A 20978-nucleotide genomic window follows, 5' to 3' on the forward strand; every position below is an offset into this window, starting at 1 on the left:
GAGAACATCTCAGCTATTTTCTGGCCCAAGGGATCCCTGAGAGACAGTATGTGGCTCACACTGAGGATGCATTCCTATGCAAATTTACCTGAGAATGAGTCCCTTTGAACAGTGAGACTTATTAAGCTAGCATGCTAATACTGTATACCAGCATTTCTCAACATTTGTCTTTCACCATACCACTTTGCATGGTCCACCTATTGAAAGTACTACTGGAAGTAACTGGTGATTGTGTCATCATCAGTTACTTCTGGGTTGGCAGGCCAGATGCAATGCGACAAACACCAATAAGAGGTTCAGGATGGATGGGAGGCCTTTTGCGAGCACCTGAAAAGCATGCTTTGTAGCTCTGTCTACCGTGCCAAGCCTTCTACCACTGTTTGTCGTGTCATGGCACTGGTCTCACTGCTGGGCTGCAGGTGTCCTATCCATACCACCAGACACCACCAGTGGTGGTACCTGTACTACTGGTTGAGAAACACTGCTGTAAACCTCTTAGATTTATTTGGGATGTTTTTAACCTCATTTTTCAACTTTTATGCATTTAATTTAATGATTGTAACCACTTGAAGGGTTTGGGGTGAAACAGCTACATTGTAGAATGTAGTACGGTAAGTTTCAAATTGGAAGCAAATGGTAAGAGAAGAAAACACTCTAATAAAGCTATCGAAAGCTGACTTTGTTGTTGCTGAGCAGAGCTATGTGGAGTGTGTCCTGATAACCTTCTGCGTTTCAATATCTAACACTATGCAACTGCTCTGTATGCCTTGAGGCTAGGCTGGAGATCAAGCAAGGAAGGGCCTTTTTTGTGGCACTTCACAGTTCTGGGGCTCAGTCTCTCCTGACTCATAGGCTTAAACTATATGCAAGCCAGAATGCTCCCATTCCCCCAACAATTATTTTAATCAAAAGCAGCTGCAGAAGCTGGAATAGAATCTGCAAATGCCACCTGAGAAATGGAGGGGGGGAGAGAAGGAGGAGGAGCAGGAGAAGGCTTAACCCTTTCATCTTCAGCTGTTTTTCTGTTCAATTCCTCTTTTCTCCACCTTCCAAGCTGCATTTGTTATTATTATTATTGATATTCTTAATTTTATTAAGAATATTTGCATACCACTTTTCAACAAAAATGTTTACATGGCAGAATAAATTTAAAAATGGTACATTTTTCCAAAGGGACACACAATCTTTAAAAAAAAAATCCAACAAACAGCTATTTAAATTGATGCAGGAACAAAAAGGGGGGAAAAATTGCTCTCCCCTGGCTAAATATCAGAGAACCACCACTGAAAGGTACCAATGAGAGAAAAGATATGTGTCTCCATATCTTCAAGTCTGCATGGGGGGAAAAAAAAGTGGGGAAGTGATTTTGATAGTAAATCAGCCAGTGGGATTAAGCAGCCCCTTCCCCATCTCCTGCACCCTCTGGGGTCCTATACTCAAGACTTGTCATCTCTGTGGGTGCTTTTGGTTAGAGCCACCTCGCCATGTAAAAAAAGAAAAGAAAAGCCTCTATTAAAACACAGAATACTGGGTGCTGTAGGCTTATACCATAGTCTTTCGAGACTGAAGGTTGCCAACCAGAAGTGTCGCATCAAATTGGGACTTTAGAAGGCTTGTCAAAACTTTCCCATGTTGATACTACTAGATTTTCATTTCACCCACATTGACTGTTTTAATATTAGGAGTTTTAGGCTGCTGTCCTATACATCAGGGGTCTCCAAACGTTTTGGTCAGAGGGACGCATCAAATATCTGGTGTGGTGTTGAGGGCCGGAAAAGAATTTAAATATAAAATTTAAATAAATAAATTAGAGATGGAACTTAGATGAATGAATAAATGAATGAATGGGCTCATTCATTCAGTCTCTCAGGCCCTCAGAACACCCTCCAGACACAACCAGAGCACAGCTTGGTCATGTACAGTTGAGTGGGCCAGAGGCTTTCAGGGGACAAGAGGCTGGCTGTGGGCCGGATAGAGGCTTGTCGCAGGCCGCATCTGGCCCCCGGGCCAGGGTTTGGAGACCCCTGCTATACATACTTACCTAGAAGTAAGCTCCATTGAATTCAATGGGAGCTACTTCTGAGTAAGACATGCTGAGGATTGTACTGTTCATGTTATGCTTCAGGTGTTTGCTTGTGAAAAACAATTGTGCATCACCTCAAGCAGCCATTTGGGGGAAAAGGCGGCATTGGAATTACAAGTCGGCCTCATGGTGAGTCAGGTCAACAGTCTATATAGGACGGCAATATTTATTTTTGAATTCTAGTCTCCCTCCAAGGAGCTCAGAGTGGTATACCAAATCCTAATTTCATACTCATGGTAGTCCTGTGAGGTAGACTGAGATGTTGACTGTTGACTAGGGGCCCACTCCTATCCAACCTTCCAGCACCAGTGCAACCACAACGCAGCCCTGAGGTAAGGGAACAAGTGTTCCCACACCTTGAGGAGGCCTCTGTGACAGCTTCCCCACCCTAGGATGCAGTGCATGCCCCATTGGCACAGCTGCACTGGCACTGGAAAATTGGATAGGCTTGAGCCCTTAGTCACCCATTGAGCTTCATGACTGAGTACAGATTTGAATCCAGATCTCCCTGTACATAGACTAACACACTAACCACTACACCATACTGGCTTTCCAGTATACCACTAATGACTGTGCCACACTAGCCATTTCTGGGCCTGATTTGATTTGAAAATGCTGGCCCAAATCTTTGGGTCCAGATTAAAACTCTTTTGCTCTCTCTTAGATACTACAGGAGTCATATCTAATCATTAATTGTCAAAACCCATTTTTAAAATGACAGAGAAGCAAAACAAAACACTGCTGACCATTGACAGAAGATTAAAGATTGAAAGGTTGCGATCCTATGCACGTTTTCTTGGGAGTAAGCCTCACTGAATACGGTGGGACTTACCTCTGAGGAAACATGCATAGGATTGCACTGTGAGTTAATCTTTATTCAGACTGCAAGGATGGCATTTCACTTGTTTGTGAACTCTTGGACCAGGACATGCAATTAAATTTGATACGCCAGCAATAAAACCCATTGCTGGTTTTTTTTCATTCCTTTTTAGAGCTGCTCAGTGTGTAAGAACACAGTTGTTCTGCTAATTGTACGTGTCAATGTCGTGTGCCAATTTACTGTCACAACTAACAATTTTGAGTTTTTATGAAATCAGTGTTTCCTCTTCTTCACAGGAAAAAAAATATCCTTGCTGGGGTGGGAGGAACTTCAGATTTCCATTCTTTTCCAATGAATAACTGTTTCCCTCCTCCTCCCTCCCTCTGCAGACTCTAGGTTATGGGCAAGTCAGAAAGTCAGATGGATATAACTGACATGAACTCTCCCAAACAGAAGAAAAAACAGCGATGGAGCGCACTGGAAATTGGGCTTGCCGTTGTGGCTGTCCTCTTTGCTATTGTAGCCATCACCATGATCATTCTGTATGCAACTTATGACGGTAAGTAGGAGCTCAATCAACTCTTATTTCAGTGGCAAAAGTTCTTTATTTTAGCCTTTACGTTCAAGGGGAGAGTGAAAATGATTAGAATACCATGTTCAAATATTTTAGTTCAGCTCAACTTGTTAGTTGGACGTTGTTGCCATTTTAGCTGCTAAACAAGAAAGAAGGCCGTGCTTCTCTTGTTACCAGAATGTAAAAAGCATTTGTTGATGTCTAATAAAAGAAGTTACATGTTTAAAGTAAAGCATGATCCAGTCAAAATGAGGCCACGGTAAGTCCCATTGATTTTGTTTAGAAAATCAGTGGGACTCCAGAGTGTTTAATTGTGTCTGGATCGTGACTATAATGATGGCAAAAGCCCTACTGGGAGGTTGTGACAGAAGCCCTACTGGTTGTGAATTGTTTCTCAGCATCAATATAATGACCAGTAGGAATCTGGGTTTGAACTGCGGAAGGGGAAATTTTTAATCCCAGCCCAGAGCCCTGAATCTGCGATGTATATTTTAAAAACCAAGCATGCAATAACATTTACTAGGGGCATCTCCAGTTTGCACAAACATGCAAAAGAATCAGCAGGGTGTCAAACAATCAAAATCCTGATGTTCTTGGACTATTTATTTATTTATTTAAAATATTTCTACCCCGCCTTTCCTTTGCTGAAAGCATATGCCCAACTGAAAGCAGATGGACTACACTTCTGCATGGCATGAAATTAAGATTACTGGCTCATGTTTTGAGAAAGCCGCTGACCCTTTAAGAGAATACAGAAGATAGTTAACCAGGTGTAATTTTTCCCATCATAACACTGCCCTGAGGGGAAGCTTCATGTGGTGAAATTTCTCACACTGTGCACCTCCTAAGGGTAACCCTTTCAGGGTCTGGAGTGGGCAACCTGAGTGAAGACACCAGGCTCCAGACTCCCAGAAGCTACCTGTAGCTGGAGGGCCTGACAGATAAAATGTGTGCCTAGGAATCATGTTGAAATGTACACTTTTTATGATGTGGTGTAGTGGCTAGTATGATGGGTTTGGGTATGAGAAATCCTCTCAGCCATAAAGCAAGTTACTACTTTTCAACCAAACTTTCCTTTCCAGACTGTTGTAGGAAAGGATAAGATACCAATGTGAACTATTAAATAAACATCCCTGTGTGAAATTGGCTTCAGGTAGACCAAACAAGGAAGATGTCAGGCATTCGGTCTAATGGATAAAAGAAGTAAATGTGAGGTCACATGGTGCTGAGGTGAGCAGAGTGGCCAACTTTGCTACGACCCTTTTGGTATTTGAATATTGTTGAACATCCTTAGGTTATGCCAGGTAGTTAGGGCACAGTCCTATGAGCCTTTACTGCCAGCGCTGAGCTCAAGCACTGACACTACATGTTATAAAGCACATTTACGGTACAGTGGGAGGAGGGAGAATTGGTGCCAGGTCACCGCTAGTCAGCACTGGGCCTAGCACAGGAAGGATGCCACCTGGAGCAAGGTAAGAGCCCTGGGCAGTGGTGTGGGCTTTTGGGGCAGGGAGAGAGGCATTCCAGGGTGGGGGGAGGTGGGGCAGGAGGATGAAACAGCCCAGGAGACCAGGGGAGGATCCTATCCTCTGTGTTGGGTTGAAGAGTCCAGCATGGAGGTCCTCTTGTCTGAGCTGGCAAAATAGCATTTGGCAAAATAGCCAGCGCAGACATAAGAAGTCCCATTGAAGGGCCTGGGGCTTTCCTTGGAGGAAGGGGACGAAGGTCTCTTCCCCCAAGGAGAAGGAAAGTCCCCTTCTCCCACAGAGACCTCTGGTGGCTTCCCAGCACCCTTGGGACACAGTAGTCAACATTTTGGCACCGCCGTTCCTCCAGCAGCTGGGAAACTTAGGACTGGGCTGTTAAAAATACTGTCCTCGCCTCACTTAGTCAGAAGCTTGAGGTGGAAGAATGGATTATACCACTTCAGACTGCAGATGTGCACATCACATTTTAGCAAGTATCCCACATTAAACAGAGAAAAAGCCTCCCTGGAAGGAAAACAGAAAACAAAATGGGGAGAAAGGTTCTGGCCCAGTGTACTTTTTGGTGTGCTAGTTTCTACTTGCAGGGAGGTTCTGATTTTCATGAATGCAGGGGAATATTCAAAAATGTGGTATCCATATGCAAGAGGAGGTGGTATGGTATCTTACCTGAGGACTTTGCCTCATCTGTTGCTTGCACCGAACAAGCCTTTTGTGGGATCAGGTTCCACTGAACTCAGTGGTACTTCTGAGTCAGCAAGCATGGGATTATACAGGAGCTGTGAAAAATTCAAAAGCACTTATCTCACAATGGTACTTTGCACATAGGCATTCAGGAAAAAAGAGCTTTATAACACCATAACAGTTTCCTATATAAGAGCAGACACTTTTTGTTATATTTGTACATTTCTGGCATTTTGTTATTTCAAACATTTTTATCAGTTAGGTTCAAAATATTGAGCAGCATCATTCTGATATCAATATGTCCTTAAATCTCTTTCTTCTTTTACTCCCCAGATGGTGTTTGCAAAACTTCAGATTGCACCAAAGCAGGTAAGAGTGATATCATTTTTCCGTTGACTGTAGTGTATCAGTGTGTTTCTGAAAGCAATTTGTCTCAAAGCAATGCTGTAAGAGAGCTGTGGATTTACGATGATGGGAAGCTGCCTTATATTGAATCAGATCTGTATAGGTCTACATAGGTATAGGTCTATAGGTCTGTATAGAATTTTTCCCTGCCATACCTAGAGATACTGGGGATCGCAACATCTTAAAACCGGGAGGTTAGTGCATCGATATTATCCACCACAAGTAACTAAAGGGTTTTGGCTTCTTCCGAGTTAGGAATTGGTACACACTGCACAAAAATAAATTCTTTCGATTTTGTAGATAAATCCAAAAATAGTATCCAGTGCTTTAGAGCCCATTCCTGTCTAACTGCTTCTTCCCCACAAATGCAGCAATTCTAAAACAGCTGCCACTGCATCCCTCAAGGGGCGGCCGCAGAGGTCTTATATGGGTAGGGGAATATTTGTTCCCTCACCTGGGGCAAACCTCTGAAGTGTGTGTGTGTGAAGACATCTACTCAAACCTGTGCTAGCCAATTTGGACAAATTGGACCAGTGCCATGGAATTTAATCTGAGAAGGGGGGCAGGATTCAGCAGGAGCAGCCACTAATCCTGCCCCCTTCCTGAACCCAATCTGTCCTTCCCCTGCCCCCGTCAATGCTTTGTTCCACCCTCCACCCACCCTGTTCCACTTCCCTTGCTGTTTGCGTGGCCAGAGATCCCCTGGTGTGCATGGGAATGCTCCAGCCTTCCCACTAGCGCTTCAGCAGTGCACTACTTCACACACTGCCTGAAGGGCTTTTATAACAACTATAAAGAACGTTCCACCAGTGCTGCAACCCCATAGGTTTGGGCTGTGAAATATGAACATGGCAAGATACATAACAGGCATGTGATCAGATGATCCATTGTCTCCACAGAATTTTGCAAACACAAAGCCTTGTGGTGAGATATTAATAGATTTCTCTGGAAAGGGTTTTCATTCAGTGTATGATGCATATCTGTAAAATACCTACTGATGTAGGAAGTGGTATTGGTGATTCATGAAGTCCCCTTTTTGTTCCTTCTGCGTTAGTGCTGAAACTAGTACAAGCAGAAACTCGCACTGTTAGTGCTGAAACTAGTTAGTTACTAGTGCTGAAACTAGTACTGAAACTAGTTAGTGCTGAAACTAGTACGAGCATTCTCGTATTTGCAGAATGACATTGTGACTCTGTAATGTTGCAGTATATCCTGTATCAGCTAAATGAGATGTTACACACAGTGTCAACCTTTCAGCCTCAAGACCCATGTTCCTCTCCCCTGAAATGACTATGAATCAGTCATTGTTTCCATATGGATTTGGGACAGCATTTGTAATCATGAGCAGCCTGTAGCCCAGCTGTGGTCAACTCATTAACAGGCTCAAGTGAACCCTTCTCAGAGTGACTGTGAAGGTCATCTTTGGCCAAGTGCTGACCACTCATAGGATCAGAAGCCTATGTAGGTTCTGTCAGGGAAAGGAAGTCCCAAGAGAAGGCTGGCTGACCAAGGGGAGCAGAGCCTAGTGGTCAGCGAGCACACATACTCTTTCCTGTTCCCTCTTTCCCTTTACTGGATCAGCAACTGAACAGGAAAAAAAAAAAACTTGGTAGAGTATCTGCTGCTGCTATCCCAGGTTACAGAGACCAAGAGGGGGGCATCTGGGACCTCCCCTCAGGAGAGCATTGAACTCCAATAGCGTCTGCAGGGTGAAGAGATCTGAATTACACTGAATTACACAGACCAACACACATTTTGCTTCCTTAAACGTTATACCAATTCCTGGGCATATTTGGGGTGCTGATTCCAAAAATGGCATCCGTTTTTCCCTAGTACGTCTAGTTTTGGAGACACGGCATAGCCTCTTTAGCGAATGGTTCAAGCAGCTTCCTTATGAGGAAGCCTACACCATGGCTTCCTCATGAGAAAGCTGCTTGAACCATTCGCTAACGAGGCCATACTATATCTCCAAAACTAGACGTGATGGGGCAAAACAGATGTCATCTTTGGAATCTGCACCCCAAATTCATATCAAACCACCATAAAGTTTGGGAAAAACGTTTCTGACCCTCAATTTTGTAGGCCTGTGTTACCTGTGAATATGGACCAGACACATCAAGGGTGCAAATGTTACTGGTTTATTAAAAGTCCAAATGAAAAGGGAGTTAACAAAATGGGAAAAGAAAGGCAGGGAGTAGAAGTACAAGCAGGCTGATGCAAAATACCACAGCTTGTCTGGAAAGCACAAACACAAGTTTTCACCAAATGGATGCAGTAGCTGTTAATGCCCAGCAGATTGTGTGATGCTATTCAAAACTCTCAGTGCACCCCCCCCCCCAAAGAAACCTGAATTAAACCTGAGGATGTTTGCATTCTGCCTAGAGTCACTTAGCAGGCAAAGCAACATAAAGGCCCTGCTTGCAACAGACAGTTGCTATCTGGCTAGAGAGTTGGTGATTTTGCAGGGGCTCCTTGAGAAGATGGTATAAATGTTTGTGGCCTCACTCAGTAGTGGGAAGGGATATCTGGACTGGTTTAAATCAGACTTTTCACCTAGTCAGGCAATCACAAAGTTTTTTTCCCCTGCCTCATTCCCTTTGTTACGCAAAGTGCACTTTTAGATATGTAAAACAAAACCCTTCAGATTCATTTATTTTTTATTCATTTTTTTTTTATTTTTAGTAACTTATTCATTGTTTTTAGAATTGATGGTTTTTATGCTGCTATGTGCTGCCAGCTGGCTTTGAATGTGCATTTTATAGTTTATAGTTTGTATATTTTATAGTTAATGTGTAAGCGTACCCCCTTATGAACGGGGGTTCCAATCTGGAACCCACTGTGGACAGCTGAAACCGCGGATACGGATGAACGCCCATCCCTGAGGCCTGGACCTTCGGAAGACGAGGGTAGTCTACCTCCCTTCACCTCCGGAGGAGGTGTGTCTGCGGCCTTGGTGGGCATCAGAATGGCTGTGTTTGGTCGAAAAACATCGCTTCAAGTTTTCAGCCTACAACTGGAAGTGACATTTTAATGCCCATAAAAGGCGTTAGGAGGGCCAGGGGAAGCCATGGAGGGAAACACCAGCCCTCCTAAAGCCTTTTACGGGCATTAAAATGTCACTTCTGGTTTTTGGTGGAAAACCAGAAGTGATGTTTTTCAGCCAAAAATGGCCATTCTGAGGCCCGCTGAGGCTGTGGGCAGACACCCGTGGCCTCAGCAGGCAACCCCTCCAGAGGCAAGGGGAGCACAGATCCCCTCACCTCCGTAGGGTGGGGGAGCACTTTAGGGGAGCACTCATAAAATAAATAATAATAATAAACTTTATTTATACCCCGCCCTTCTCCCCAAAGGGACCCAGGGATGTGTGAAACCGCAGATATGGAATCGTGGATACGCCAACCCTCTCCCCCCCCATATTGTATATGTATTTTTAAAATTATCATGAGCCACCTTGGCAGCCCTTGAGGGAGAAAGGTGGGGTTATAAATAGAATGTATGTAAAATAATGATGCTAATAATATGTGAAATATAATAGATTTTTAACTTTCTCGATTAATTTCTCCTACTTTTTTTTTTGCTTTAATTGACTGCAAAAATGTACTCCACGCCTGTGCACAACACCTCTGATATCTTTTAAAATGAAATTACCCAAAGCTGTTGAAATTTCTGGCATGGTCCTGAATGCATGGAGATAGGAGAGTGGCAGGATACATCTTCTGCCTCTCTGATATATGTATACAAGACAGAATAGCTGCTTTCTATCCATAACTGGTCCATAGGAGCAAAAAGAAGTACTGATGATTGTGAATTCTAATCTGTGCGATTAGAGACAATACTGTTGGACCCTGAAGACCAAAGTTTGCATCATTAACTAGCTGGTTTCCATGAGTCAGTGGATGTAGTTAGATATTAGGAGTTTCTACTGTGCTGTCTTTATTTTGATTTATTTATTTATCGGAGACTCCTAGCTGATCTGATAAACTAGGCTACTGTTCAACATGAATTTATATTGAGGTTATAGCCTAGTTAACATTAAAAAAAAATTAAATTAACATTTGCCTTCAACCTGATTGACAAAATAGGATATAATATAGTTCATATTTCCAAAGCATCAATATGCTGGTCAGGTTCAGGTGCAATGTGACCCTTTGGTTTCCCCACTGTAGGAATGACAGTGCAATCCTATACATGTTTACTCACAGGTTAGTCCCACTGCATTCAGTGAGGCTTACTCCCAAGTAAGTGTGTACAGGATTGCAGCCCTAGCCTTAGAGAGTTGTAGACTCATGCGTTCTTCCCATTCTTTCTCTATCTGAGGAGGAAATTGAAAATGCTTATATTGTGTGTTTCAGGTGGGAGGGGGACAATGTGAACCCACAGCAGCTTGTCCTCATAGTGGGCAAGGCTGGTGCCAGATTGCTGGGGGCCCTAGGACTAACCCCTGCACTAGACTCCTAATCACACATTGGATGCTCCTGCTGTCAGGGCAGGGCCTAGGAGAGAGGGGTAAAGGGGGTAATTTGTACCCAGGCCTAGGGTCAAAAGGGCCCTGGTGCCAAAGGTGGGGGCCCAGAAATTTCCTGGGATCTTACATTTTCCTATCTACTCAGACTTGTTGCCTTCTGGGGACACTACCATGACTGGGGATATTGGGGACATTACTGATGCTGCATGGGTTGGTAGACCTGGGCTTCAAAGACTTTTCTAGCTGTCTCTATCCTCCCCCTACCCTGTTTTGCCCCTCCCTGCCCCTATTCTGCTTGCCCGTCACTACTCTTCCCCACTCTCATCCCTCTCTCTTTGCAAAGGGGCCCAAAAGAAACTTTGTACCCCCTGATAAAAGTCCTCTCAAAGGCCCTGTGTCAGGGGACCCCTTTGACCATTCTCTGATGCCCTGATAATGGGAACTCTATCCCACTACTCCAGCGGTTCCCAAACTCTCAGGGAGAGTTTGAGCCATAGTAAGTTTGTGCAGGTTTGGGGTAAAAGTCAGTGACACAATCCTCTGGATCAGCCATTTTCAACCACTGTGCCATGGCACACTGGTGTGCCGCGAGTGGTCCACAGGTGTGCCACAGGAATTTGGGGGAAGGTCATTTATTAGTAGGGTCAATGGGAGATGTGAGCCACCCACTGGCAGCATGGTGTGCCTTGTCAGTTGTCAAAAACTTGATGGTGTGCCTTGACCATTTTAGTGCCTTCTCAGTGTGCTATGAGATGAAAAAGACTGAAAATCACTGCTCTGGATTGTACTACTTTGGAGGGGCGCAGGGGCTTGCTACCACTTACCAGAGCCTGCATCAGCCTCCCAGAGGTGTGGGGAGCCCCCCACACCAGCCTCCACAGGGCTCCCCACACTGCGGAAACCCTCAAAATCGCGATTGTGACCACTTCCGGTTTTGTGTTTGTGAAATCAGAAGTGGTCATGATCATGATTTTTACTTACTCTGCAGTGTGGGGGGCCCTGCGGAAGCTGGCGCGGGAGCTCCCTGCACCCCCAGGAGGATGCTGCAGGCTCTGGTAAGTAGCAGCAAGCCCCTGAGACCGTCCAAAGTGGCTCAATCCAGTAGATCATGTTGCTGGCTTCCCCCCTCCCCCTCCCACCTCTTAAGGGGGATGAGACTAGGGCTCTCTGGCTGGGGCATCTCCAGTTTGAGAACCACTGCAGGACCCTGATAGTCGGAACTCATAGCTTCCTGGTACATCTGAACCCAACACTGTCTATTTCAGACACTGAAATGTGGAGGGTCTACAATTAAATGAATAATTACCAAACTTTGTTAAGAGGGAAAGCCATCCTTAATCTTTTCTTTTTCATTCCCTATTACTGTAATACACCAGAACCGAACCCCCCCCCCCCAATAAACAAGCTTTATTCTTCATTGAGGGTTTTCAACAATTACTCAATTGATGCTTTATCTGATGCAGTTATGGATTTCATCTACTAACAGTGTGAAGCCATGATCGAAATATATGTAGGCAATTTATGCCATAGACTCTACTGAAGCCAGTGCAACTAAAGCCACATACAGGTTGAGTCTCATTATTCTCGAGGGTTCCGTTTCCAGAATTCACCTGGATGGCAAAAAGCACTAAAGCAAATCAATCTTAAAAACAAAGTCTCTTGCTCTTTGTGATTTAAAACAGCCTGGCTGACCTTTTGAAATGCAAACAGAGGCAATCAGTCTCTCTCCAGGAGCTTCTGCTTCTCTAGGAGGCAGCAATTCCTCCCTTCACCAGGAGCCACAATGAAGGGAAAAGAATGGAAGTGATAATCACTGCCATTTAGCTTCCTTCACATGCTCAGGGGGAAGAGAGGGGTTTGTCTTGCACCTGGAGAGAGAATGATTGATGGATTGTCAGCCAGCTGCCCTCTCTCCCATTAACAAGGCTATTGTTAAAGGATTTTTTTTTTTAACATACAACTAGCATACGATAAATAAAAGCATACTAATTCAAGTAATGGGCCTTTCTTATACAAGTAATTGCACAAGCACAAGTTTCAGGGAAAGTTCCTGCAGTTTCTCCTGTTGCCAAATCAGCTGCTACTGAAGGGTCAACTGTTTTCAATCTTCCATATCACAGTCCTTTGATCCACTGGATTAATCAGAATTTTTAGGGTGGACTATGTAAGATCATGTCTCTTTTGAAAACATGAAGCTAATTGTGCTGGTTGAATGAAAGAGATAAATTCTGAAAGTAAAATATAGCATGCAATCCTAACCAAGTTTCTAGCACCGAGGTAAGGGCAATATAACTCTGAGGTAAAGGAACAAATATTGCTTTACCTTGAGGAGGCCTCTGCGACTGCCCCACAACTGTAGGATGCAGTACATGCCCCACTGGCACGGCTATGCCATTGCTGGAAAGTTGGTTAGGATTGTGCCCTTAGTAAACTTAAATGGCCTTTATTATGCAAATGTGTTTTTGCTTTTTTCAAAGGGAGACTTTCTGCTGTTAACAGAGATTTAGCATTGATTTTTTTTTCTACCATAAAGTTATTTGTGTTGTTGTCTATTCTGTGTGCATCATGTCAATTGTTCAGTTTGTCCAGTTGTGGCTTCTGGTCTTCAGGCTGAAAGGATTCCAGGCACATTACAATAGTAAATTATGCCGCAATCTTATGCATGCCTTCTTAAGAGTAAGTCCATTGAGCTCTATGGCAGTGGTTCTCAAACTGAAGCATCATGATGCCTGAGCCTGAGGACTGCAGCCTCTGTCTCTTAAGGGGAGGGGGAAGGCAGAGATGTCATCCCCAGGATCGCACAGCTGTGGTTGGTTGGCAACCTTCAGTCTCGAAAGACTATAGTATAAGCCTACAGCACCTGGTATTCCCAGATGGTCTCCCATCCAAGTACTAACCAGGCCTGACTCTGCTTAGCTTCTGGGGCAGAGTTTTTTTAAAAACCTATTTTACCTGCTGCCAGGGTCTGGGGTGTGTGGGGAGCCCTGCAGAACCCTCTGAAGTGCTCCCTGTGGCTTGTAGAAAGTGAAAATAGTGATTGTGACCCACTTCTGGTTTCACAATCATGACCCAGAAGTAGATCACAATTGCTATTTTCACTGTCTCTTGAGAAATTTGAGATACCCAGCTCTATGGGATTTATGTTTGATTAATAGGATTGAGCTGTAAATCATAAACTTTCTTTATCTATGTTGTGAAAATCACTTTCTTCCTTACTGCAGTATTATCTAGCAAACATGAATGGCAAATAGGATCATTAGTCCTTTGCAGGCATTCAAAATATGAATAATGAATGCATGTAGTTTGGAGGGTAGAACATGCTGCAAAGACCCCCCCCCCCACAAACAAACAAAAATGATCAGCACTGAAGAAATTGCTCTGATACTATTCTGTACGAAAAGTGAGAACCTGTTTGAGGAACAGACTCAACATCATTTCACAATGATAAGTTACTTCCCAGAACACTTTAATCATCCTTACAGTTGCACAAAGACCACACAAGTGCGCAGACATGGCAGAGATGTAGACATATTCCCCTGCACAAGCATCCCAATTGTGGCCTGCACTTTGATCTGACCCGGATTACTCTAGAACTTAATGCACCTAATCAGGCCTAGTTTGAGTCAGGTTCCTGAAAGCTCAGCCTCAGGACCTAATCTAAATATCAAAACTCCTCCCTAGAGCATATGAAAAAATAAAAAGAGATTGCTTCTGGGCAAATGCAGAATGCTTTCTTTCCCAGCACAAATTACCCCAGTCCATCTTGTCTACATCCAATAATAATAAATACTTATAGTATTTGAAGAGTGCTTTTAAGTGTTCAGAGTGCTCCATATTCATATGATTCTTGTGATTCTTACAAGAACCCTGTGAATTAGGTGACTACCCATGCTGAAGATGAGAGAGTTGGTGCTTGAGAGGCTTGACCATGGTAGATGCAGGATTCAGGGTGTGGCTTCCTGGTTTTTCATGCAGAGTCTTACTCCTAAGGCTACAAAAGAGAAGCTTTGCAACCCAGAATGCATGATCTTGGCAGGCATCAGTCATGGCACCTCTTTGATAAGAAATTAACCCTTTGCTATTCCATCTGAGCCCATCATTCACAGCCTCAAAATCTTGCCATTCCTCTTGAACATAAGAACATAAGAACATAAGAACAGCCCCACTGGATCAGGCCATAGGCCCATCTAGTCCAGCTTCCTGTATCTCACAGCGGCCCACCAAATGCCCCAGGGAGCACACCAGATAACAAGAGACCTCATCCTGGTGCTCTCCCCTACATCTGGCATTCTGACTTAACCCATTCCTAAAATCAGGAGGTTGCGCATACACATCATGGCTTGTACCCCATAATGGATTTTTCCTCCAGAAACTCGTCCAATCCCCTTTTAAAGGCGTCTAGGCTAGACGCCAGCACCACATCCTGTGGCAAGGAGTTCCACAGACCGACCACACGCTGAGTAAAGAAATATTTTCTTTTGTCTGTCCTAACCCGCCCAACACTCAATTTTAGTGGATGTCCCCTGGTTCTGGTATTATGTGAGAGTGTAAAGAGCATCTCCCTATCCACTCTGTCCATCCCCTGCATAATTTTGTATGTCTCAATCATGTCCCCCCTCAAGCGTCTCTTTTCTAGGCTGAAGAGGCCCAAACGCCGTAGCCTTTCCTCATAAGGAAGGTGCCCCAGCCCCGTAATCATCTTAGTTGCTCTCTTTTGCACCTTTTCCATTTCCACTATGTCTTTTTTGAGATGCGGCGACCAGAACTGGACACAATACTCCAGGTGTGGCCTTACCATAAGAACATAAGAACATAAGAACAGCCCCACTGGATCAGGCCATAGGCCCATCTAGTCCAGCTTCCTGTATCTCACAGCGGCCCACCAAATGCCCCAGGGAGCACACCAGATAACAAGAGACCTCATCCTGGTGCTCTCCCCTACATCTGGCATTCTGACTTAACCCATTCCTAAAATCAGGAGGTTGCGCATACACATCATGGCTTGTACCCCATAATGGATTTTTCCTCCAGAAACTCATCCAATCCCCTTTTAAAGGCGTCTAGGCTAGACGCCAGCACCACATCCTGTGGCAAGGAGTTCCACAGACCGACCACGCGCTGAGTAAAGAAATATTTTCTTTTGTCTGTCCTAACCCGCCCAACACTCAATTTTAGTGGATGTCCCCTGGTTCTGGTATTATGTGAGAGTGTAAAGAGCATCTCCCTATCCACTCTGTCCATCCCCTGCATAATTTTGTATGTCTCAATCATGTCCCCCCTCAAGCGTCTCTTTTCTAGGCTGAAGAGGCCCAAACGCCGTAGCCTTTCCTCATAAGGAAGGTGCCCCAGCCCCGTAATCATCTTAGTCGCTCTCTTTTGCACCTTTTCCATTTCCACTATGTCTTTTTTGAGATGCGGCGACCAGAACTGGACACAATACTCCAGGTGTGGCCTTACCATAGATTTGTACAACGGCATTATAATACTAACCGTTTTGTTCTCAATACCCTTCCTAATGATCCCAAGCATAGAATTGGCCTTCTTCACTGCCGCCGCACATTGGGTCGACACTTTCATCGACCTGTCCACCACCACCCCAAGATCTCTCTCCTGATCTGTCACAGACAGCTCAGAACCCATCAGCCTATATCTAAAGTTTTGATTTTTTGCCCCAATGTGCATGACTTTACACTTACTGACATTGAAGCGCATCTGCCATTTTGCTGCCCATTCTGCCAGTCTGGAGAGATCCTTCTGGAGCTCCTCACAAGCACTTCTGGTCTTTACCACTCGGAAAAGTTTGGTGTCATCTGCAAACTTAGCCACTTCACTGCTCAATCCTGTCTCCAGGTCATTTATGAAGAGGTTGAAAAGCACCGGTCCCAGGACAGATCCTTGGGGCACACCGCTTTTCACCTCTCTCCATTGTGAAAATTGCCCATTGACACCCACTCTCTGCTTCCTGGCCTCCAACCAGTTCTCAATCCAGGAGAGGACCTGTCCTCTAATTCCCTGACTGTGGAGTTTTTTCAGTAGTCTTTGGTGAGGGACCGTGTCAAACGCCTTCTGAAAGTCCAGATATATAATGTCCACGGGTTCTCCCGCATCCACATGCCTGTTGACCTTTTCAAAGAATTCTATAAGGTTTGTGAGGCAAGACTTACCCTTACAGAAGCCATGCTGACTCTCCCTCAGCAAGGCCTGTCCGTCTATGTGTTTTGAGATCCTATCTTTGATGAGGCATTCCACCATCTTACCCGGTATGGATGTTAGGCTGACCGGCCTATAGTTTCCCGGGTCCCCCCTCTTTCCCTTTTTAAAAATAGGCGTGACATTTGCTATCCTCCAATCTTCTGGCACCATGGCCGTTTTGAGGGACAAGTTGCATACCTTAGTCAAGAGATCTGCAACTTCATTCTTCAATTCCTTAATAACCCTTGGGTGTATGCCATCAGGGCCCGGTGACTTATTGATCTTTAATTTATCAATGAGGTCTGAAACATCTTCTCTTTTAACCTCTATCTGACTTAACTCCTCGGTTAGGAGGGGCCGTTCGGGCAGCGGTATCTGCCCGAGGTCTTCTGCCGTGAAGACAGATGCAAAGAACTCATTTAATTTCTCTGCCATCTCTAAGTCTCCTTTTATCTCCCCTTTCCCTCCCTCACCATCCAGAGGGCCAACCGCTTCTCTGGCGGGTTTCCTGCTTCTAACATATTTGAAGAAGCTTTTATTATTCCCCTTAATGTTGCTGGCCATGCGTTCCTCATAGTCTCGCTTGGCCTCCCCTATCACCTTCTTACATTTCTTTTGCCACAGTTTATGTTCCTTTTTATTCTCTTCATTAGGGCAAGACTTCCATTTACGGAAGGAAGCTTCCTTGCCCTTCACAGCCTCTCTAACTTGGCTGGTTAGCCATGCAGGCACCCTCCTGGATTTAGTGGAACCCTTCTTTCTTTGCGGTATACACCTCTGCTGGGCCTCTATTACTGTTGTTTTAAGCAGCCTCCATGCACTCTGGAGAGACTGGACTCTTTTTACCCTCCCTTTCAACCTCCTTCTAACCAGCCTCCTCATTTGAGGGAAGTCCGCCCGTCGGAAGTCAAGGGTTTTTGTTAGAGATTTGCCTGGTATTCTTCCCCCAACGTGCACGTCAAAACGGATCGCAGCATGATCACTGTTCCCCAATGGCTCAGTAACGTTTACATCTCTAACCAGGTCCTGCGTACCGCACAAAATTAAATCCAGAGTCACCTGTCCTCTGGTGGGCTCCGTGACTAGCTGGTCTAAGCCACAGTCATTTAGCACGTCAAGAAATCCGGTTTCCTTATCGTGACCAGAACACAAATTGACCCAGTCAATATGAGGATAATTGAAGTCCCCCATGATTACAACCCTGTCCTTCCTTGTCACCTCCCTGATCTGTTTCCTCATTTCAAGGTCCCCATCAGATTTCTGGTCTGGAGGACGATAGCACACCCCCAGTATTACATCGCTGCTCAAGCCTGGTAATTTAACCCACAGAGATTCTACAGTGGAGTCGGACCCACCTTCAATCTCTACTTTGCTGGATTCTATCCCTTCCTTAACATAAAGGGCCACCCCACCTCCAACACGCCCCTGCCTGTCCCTCCTGTAGAGTTTATAGCCCGGGATTGCGGTATCCCACTGATTCTCCGCATTCCACCAGGTTTCCGTTATGCCCACTATGTCAATATTTTCCCTTGTCACCAGACATTCCAGTTCTCCCACCTTTGCTCGTAGACTTCGGGCATTCGCATAAAAGCATTTATACACGGAATGCCCCAGGATGGGCTGCTTATTCGCTCCTTTGTCCCCGCATCCTCTCATTGTGCCAAACTGTCTATCACATCCCATCTCCCTACCTTTCCCAATTTCTTCTCCTACCCTGCCTTTGTCTTGTTGTTCTCTAACCTCCCCATCCTCATCCCATAGGGATGAGGAGTCCCGAACCGGATGCCCCTCGGCTCCTGTCGGCCTTCCCCCAGGGATCAGTTTAAAAGCTGCTCTGCCACCTTTTTAATGTTATGCGCCAGCAGTCTGGTTCCATTCTGGTTCAAATGGAGCCCGTCCCTCTTGTACAGGCCCCGCTTGTCCCAAAACGTTCCCCAGTGCCTAACGAATCTAAACCCCTCCTCCCTACACCACCGTCTCATCCACGCATTGAGACCCCTGATCTCCGCCTGCCTAGCTGGCCCTGTGCGTGGAACAGGTAGCACTTCAGAGAACGCTACCTTTGAGGTCCTGGCTTTCAGCTTCCTGCCTAAAAGCCTAAATTTGGCCTCCAGGACCTCCCAGCTACACTTGCCCACGTCGTTGGTGCCGACATGCACCACAGCCGCTACCTCTCCCCCAGCACTGTCTACTAGCCTGTCTAGACGAGAAGTGATGTCCGCAACCTTCGCACCAGGCAGGCAAGTCACCATGCGGTCCTCACATCCGTCGCAAACCCCCCTCTCTATGTTTCTAATAATCGAATCCCCCACTACAAGAAGCCCCCGACCCCCCTCCCGCCGAGGAGTATCCCGAGTGCGCTCGGATACGGGCCCATCTCCTGGAGAAGGGATCCCCCCTAGGGGATTGTTTCCCTCCTCTCCAGGATGACGTCCTCTAGTCCCGAGACTTCCCACCCGGGCAGCCGTGGAGCTGCACGCCTGAGGTTGGGACGAAGCCTGATCGTCCCCAGAAGTCTCCCCACGGTCCTCCTCTGGCTGCCTGCGCTTCTCCAGGTCGGCCACCAAGGCTTCAAGGGAGCGGACGCGTTCCCTGAGAGCCTGGAGCTCCTTGCACCGAGGACACACCCATGACTTATGCCCCAGAGGCATATAATCATACATGTGGCACTCGATGCAGAACACTGGATAGCCCCCACCCTGCTGCTGGCTGTCTGACTGCATAGCTTTTTTGTTGTTGTTGTTGTTGTTGTTTTATTTAGGGGTCCTTTTAAAAACCGTACACTGGATAGCAGCCTTTTCTCTAGGGAAGAGGAAGGGCAGTGTATGGGGCCCTGGCCTCCTCGCCCTGCTGCTGAACTCGCCCAGATGCTAAACTCTTGTGCCTTACCTGGCACTTAGTTCCCAGAGGCACTGGGTTCCCAGAGGCCACACGCGTCTGCAGAGAGCCTCACGCGATGGCCTGCCTAGCTTTATACTCCTGGCTGGCTCCTCCCTCCTCCTTCCTTCCTGATTGAAAGGGGGCTGGCCTTCCCAGGTGAGTTTACAAAAGCTCGGGAAGGCAAATGGCTGCTGATGGGCGTGACCTACTCTGCAGGCGCCTGAATGGACTGCTTGGATTAGCCTAATGGGGCTCTTAATGGGTTGGGAATTGGCCCTTCCTAGGTCCTTTCCCTCCTAGTTCTGTTCTCTTAGGCTGGACTGTTTTTGTAACCTCAAGCTAGTTTTTATTTGGGCTTGTTTAATTATTTATTGCTCTCTAGATCCTGTGTCCCAATTTACTGACCTGTTTAGGTTATGTTCTAACTTAGATTAGGTTTAACCTGGGTTAAGTATAGGTTTAATTTAAACAAGTAGAAAACCTGCTTTTCACTTTATCCTCCTCCCTTCCTTCGATTAAGTGCTACCTTAGGTGCAGCTAACTTTCAATTTTGATTTAAATGCCTGACCCTTGGGCACTTACTCACGAGTAGGACTCTGCTCTTACTCACGAGTAGGACTCTGCTCCTGCTCAGAGTAGCCCTATGTACCTCCCTTAGGTGCTAACTTTCAATTTGTACCATAGATTTGTACAACGGCATTATAATACTAACCGTTTTGTTCTCAATACCCTTCCTAATGATCCCAAGCATAGAATTGGCCTTCTTCACTGCCGCCGCACATTGGGTCGACACTTTCATCGACCTGTCCACCACCACCCCAAGATCTCTCTCCTGATCTGTCACAGACAGCTCAGAACCCATCAGCCTATATCTAAAGTTTTGATTTTTTGCCCCAATGTGCATGACTTTACACTTACCAACATTGAAGCGCATCTGCCATTTTGCTGCCCATTCTGCCAGTCTGGAGAGATCCTTCTGGAGCTCCTCACAATCACTTCTGGTCTTCACCACTCGGAAAAGTTTGGTGTCATCTGCAAACTTAGCCACTTCACTGCTCAACCCTGTCTCCAGGTCATTTATGAAGAGGTTGAAAAGCACCGGTCCCAGGACAGATCCTTGGGGCACACCACTTTTCACCTCTCTCCATTGTGAAAATTGCCCATTGACACCCACTCTCTGCTTCCTGGCCTCCAACCAGTTCTCAATCCACGAGAGGACCTGTCCTCTAATTCCCTGATTGTGGAGTTTTTTCAGTAGCCTTTGGTGAGGGACCGTGTCAAACGCCTTCTGAAAGTCCAGATATATAATGTCCACGGGTTCTCCCGCATCCACATGCCTGTTGACCTTTTCAAAGAATTCTATAAGGTTCGTGAGGCAAGACTTACCCTTA

At 45.6% G+C, this 20978-nt stretch overlaps 1 protein-coding gene across 1 annotated transcript in view; it reads left to right on the plus strand.

The window, feature by feature from the left end:
- Positions 1-3302: 3302 nt before the first annotated feature.
- The window catches only part of MME (membrane metalloendopeptidase), a 73843-nt gene continuing 56167 nt past the window's right edge, over positions 3303-20978 (plus strand). Inside the window, exons 1-2 of the mRNA XM_066618986.1 lie at positions 3303-3462; positions 5979-6014. Coding sequence (XP_066475083.1) covers positions 3303-3462; positions 5979-6014 — 196 coding nt within the window. The remainder of the gene's footprint in view (positions 3463-5978; positions 6015-20978) is intronic.

This window comes from Tiliqua scincoides, chromosome 3 (genome assembly GCF_035046505.1).
Source record: "Tiliqua scincoides isolate rTilSci1 chromosome 3, rTilSci1.hap2, whole genome shotgun sequence".
NCBI lineage: Eukaryota > Metazoa > Chordata > Lepidosauria > Squamata > Scincidae > Tiliqua > Tiliqua scincoides.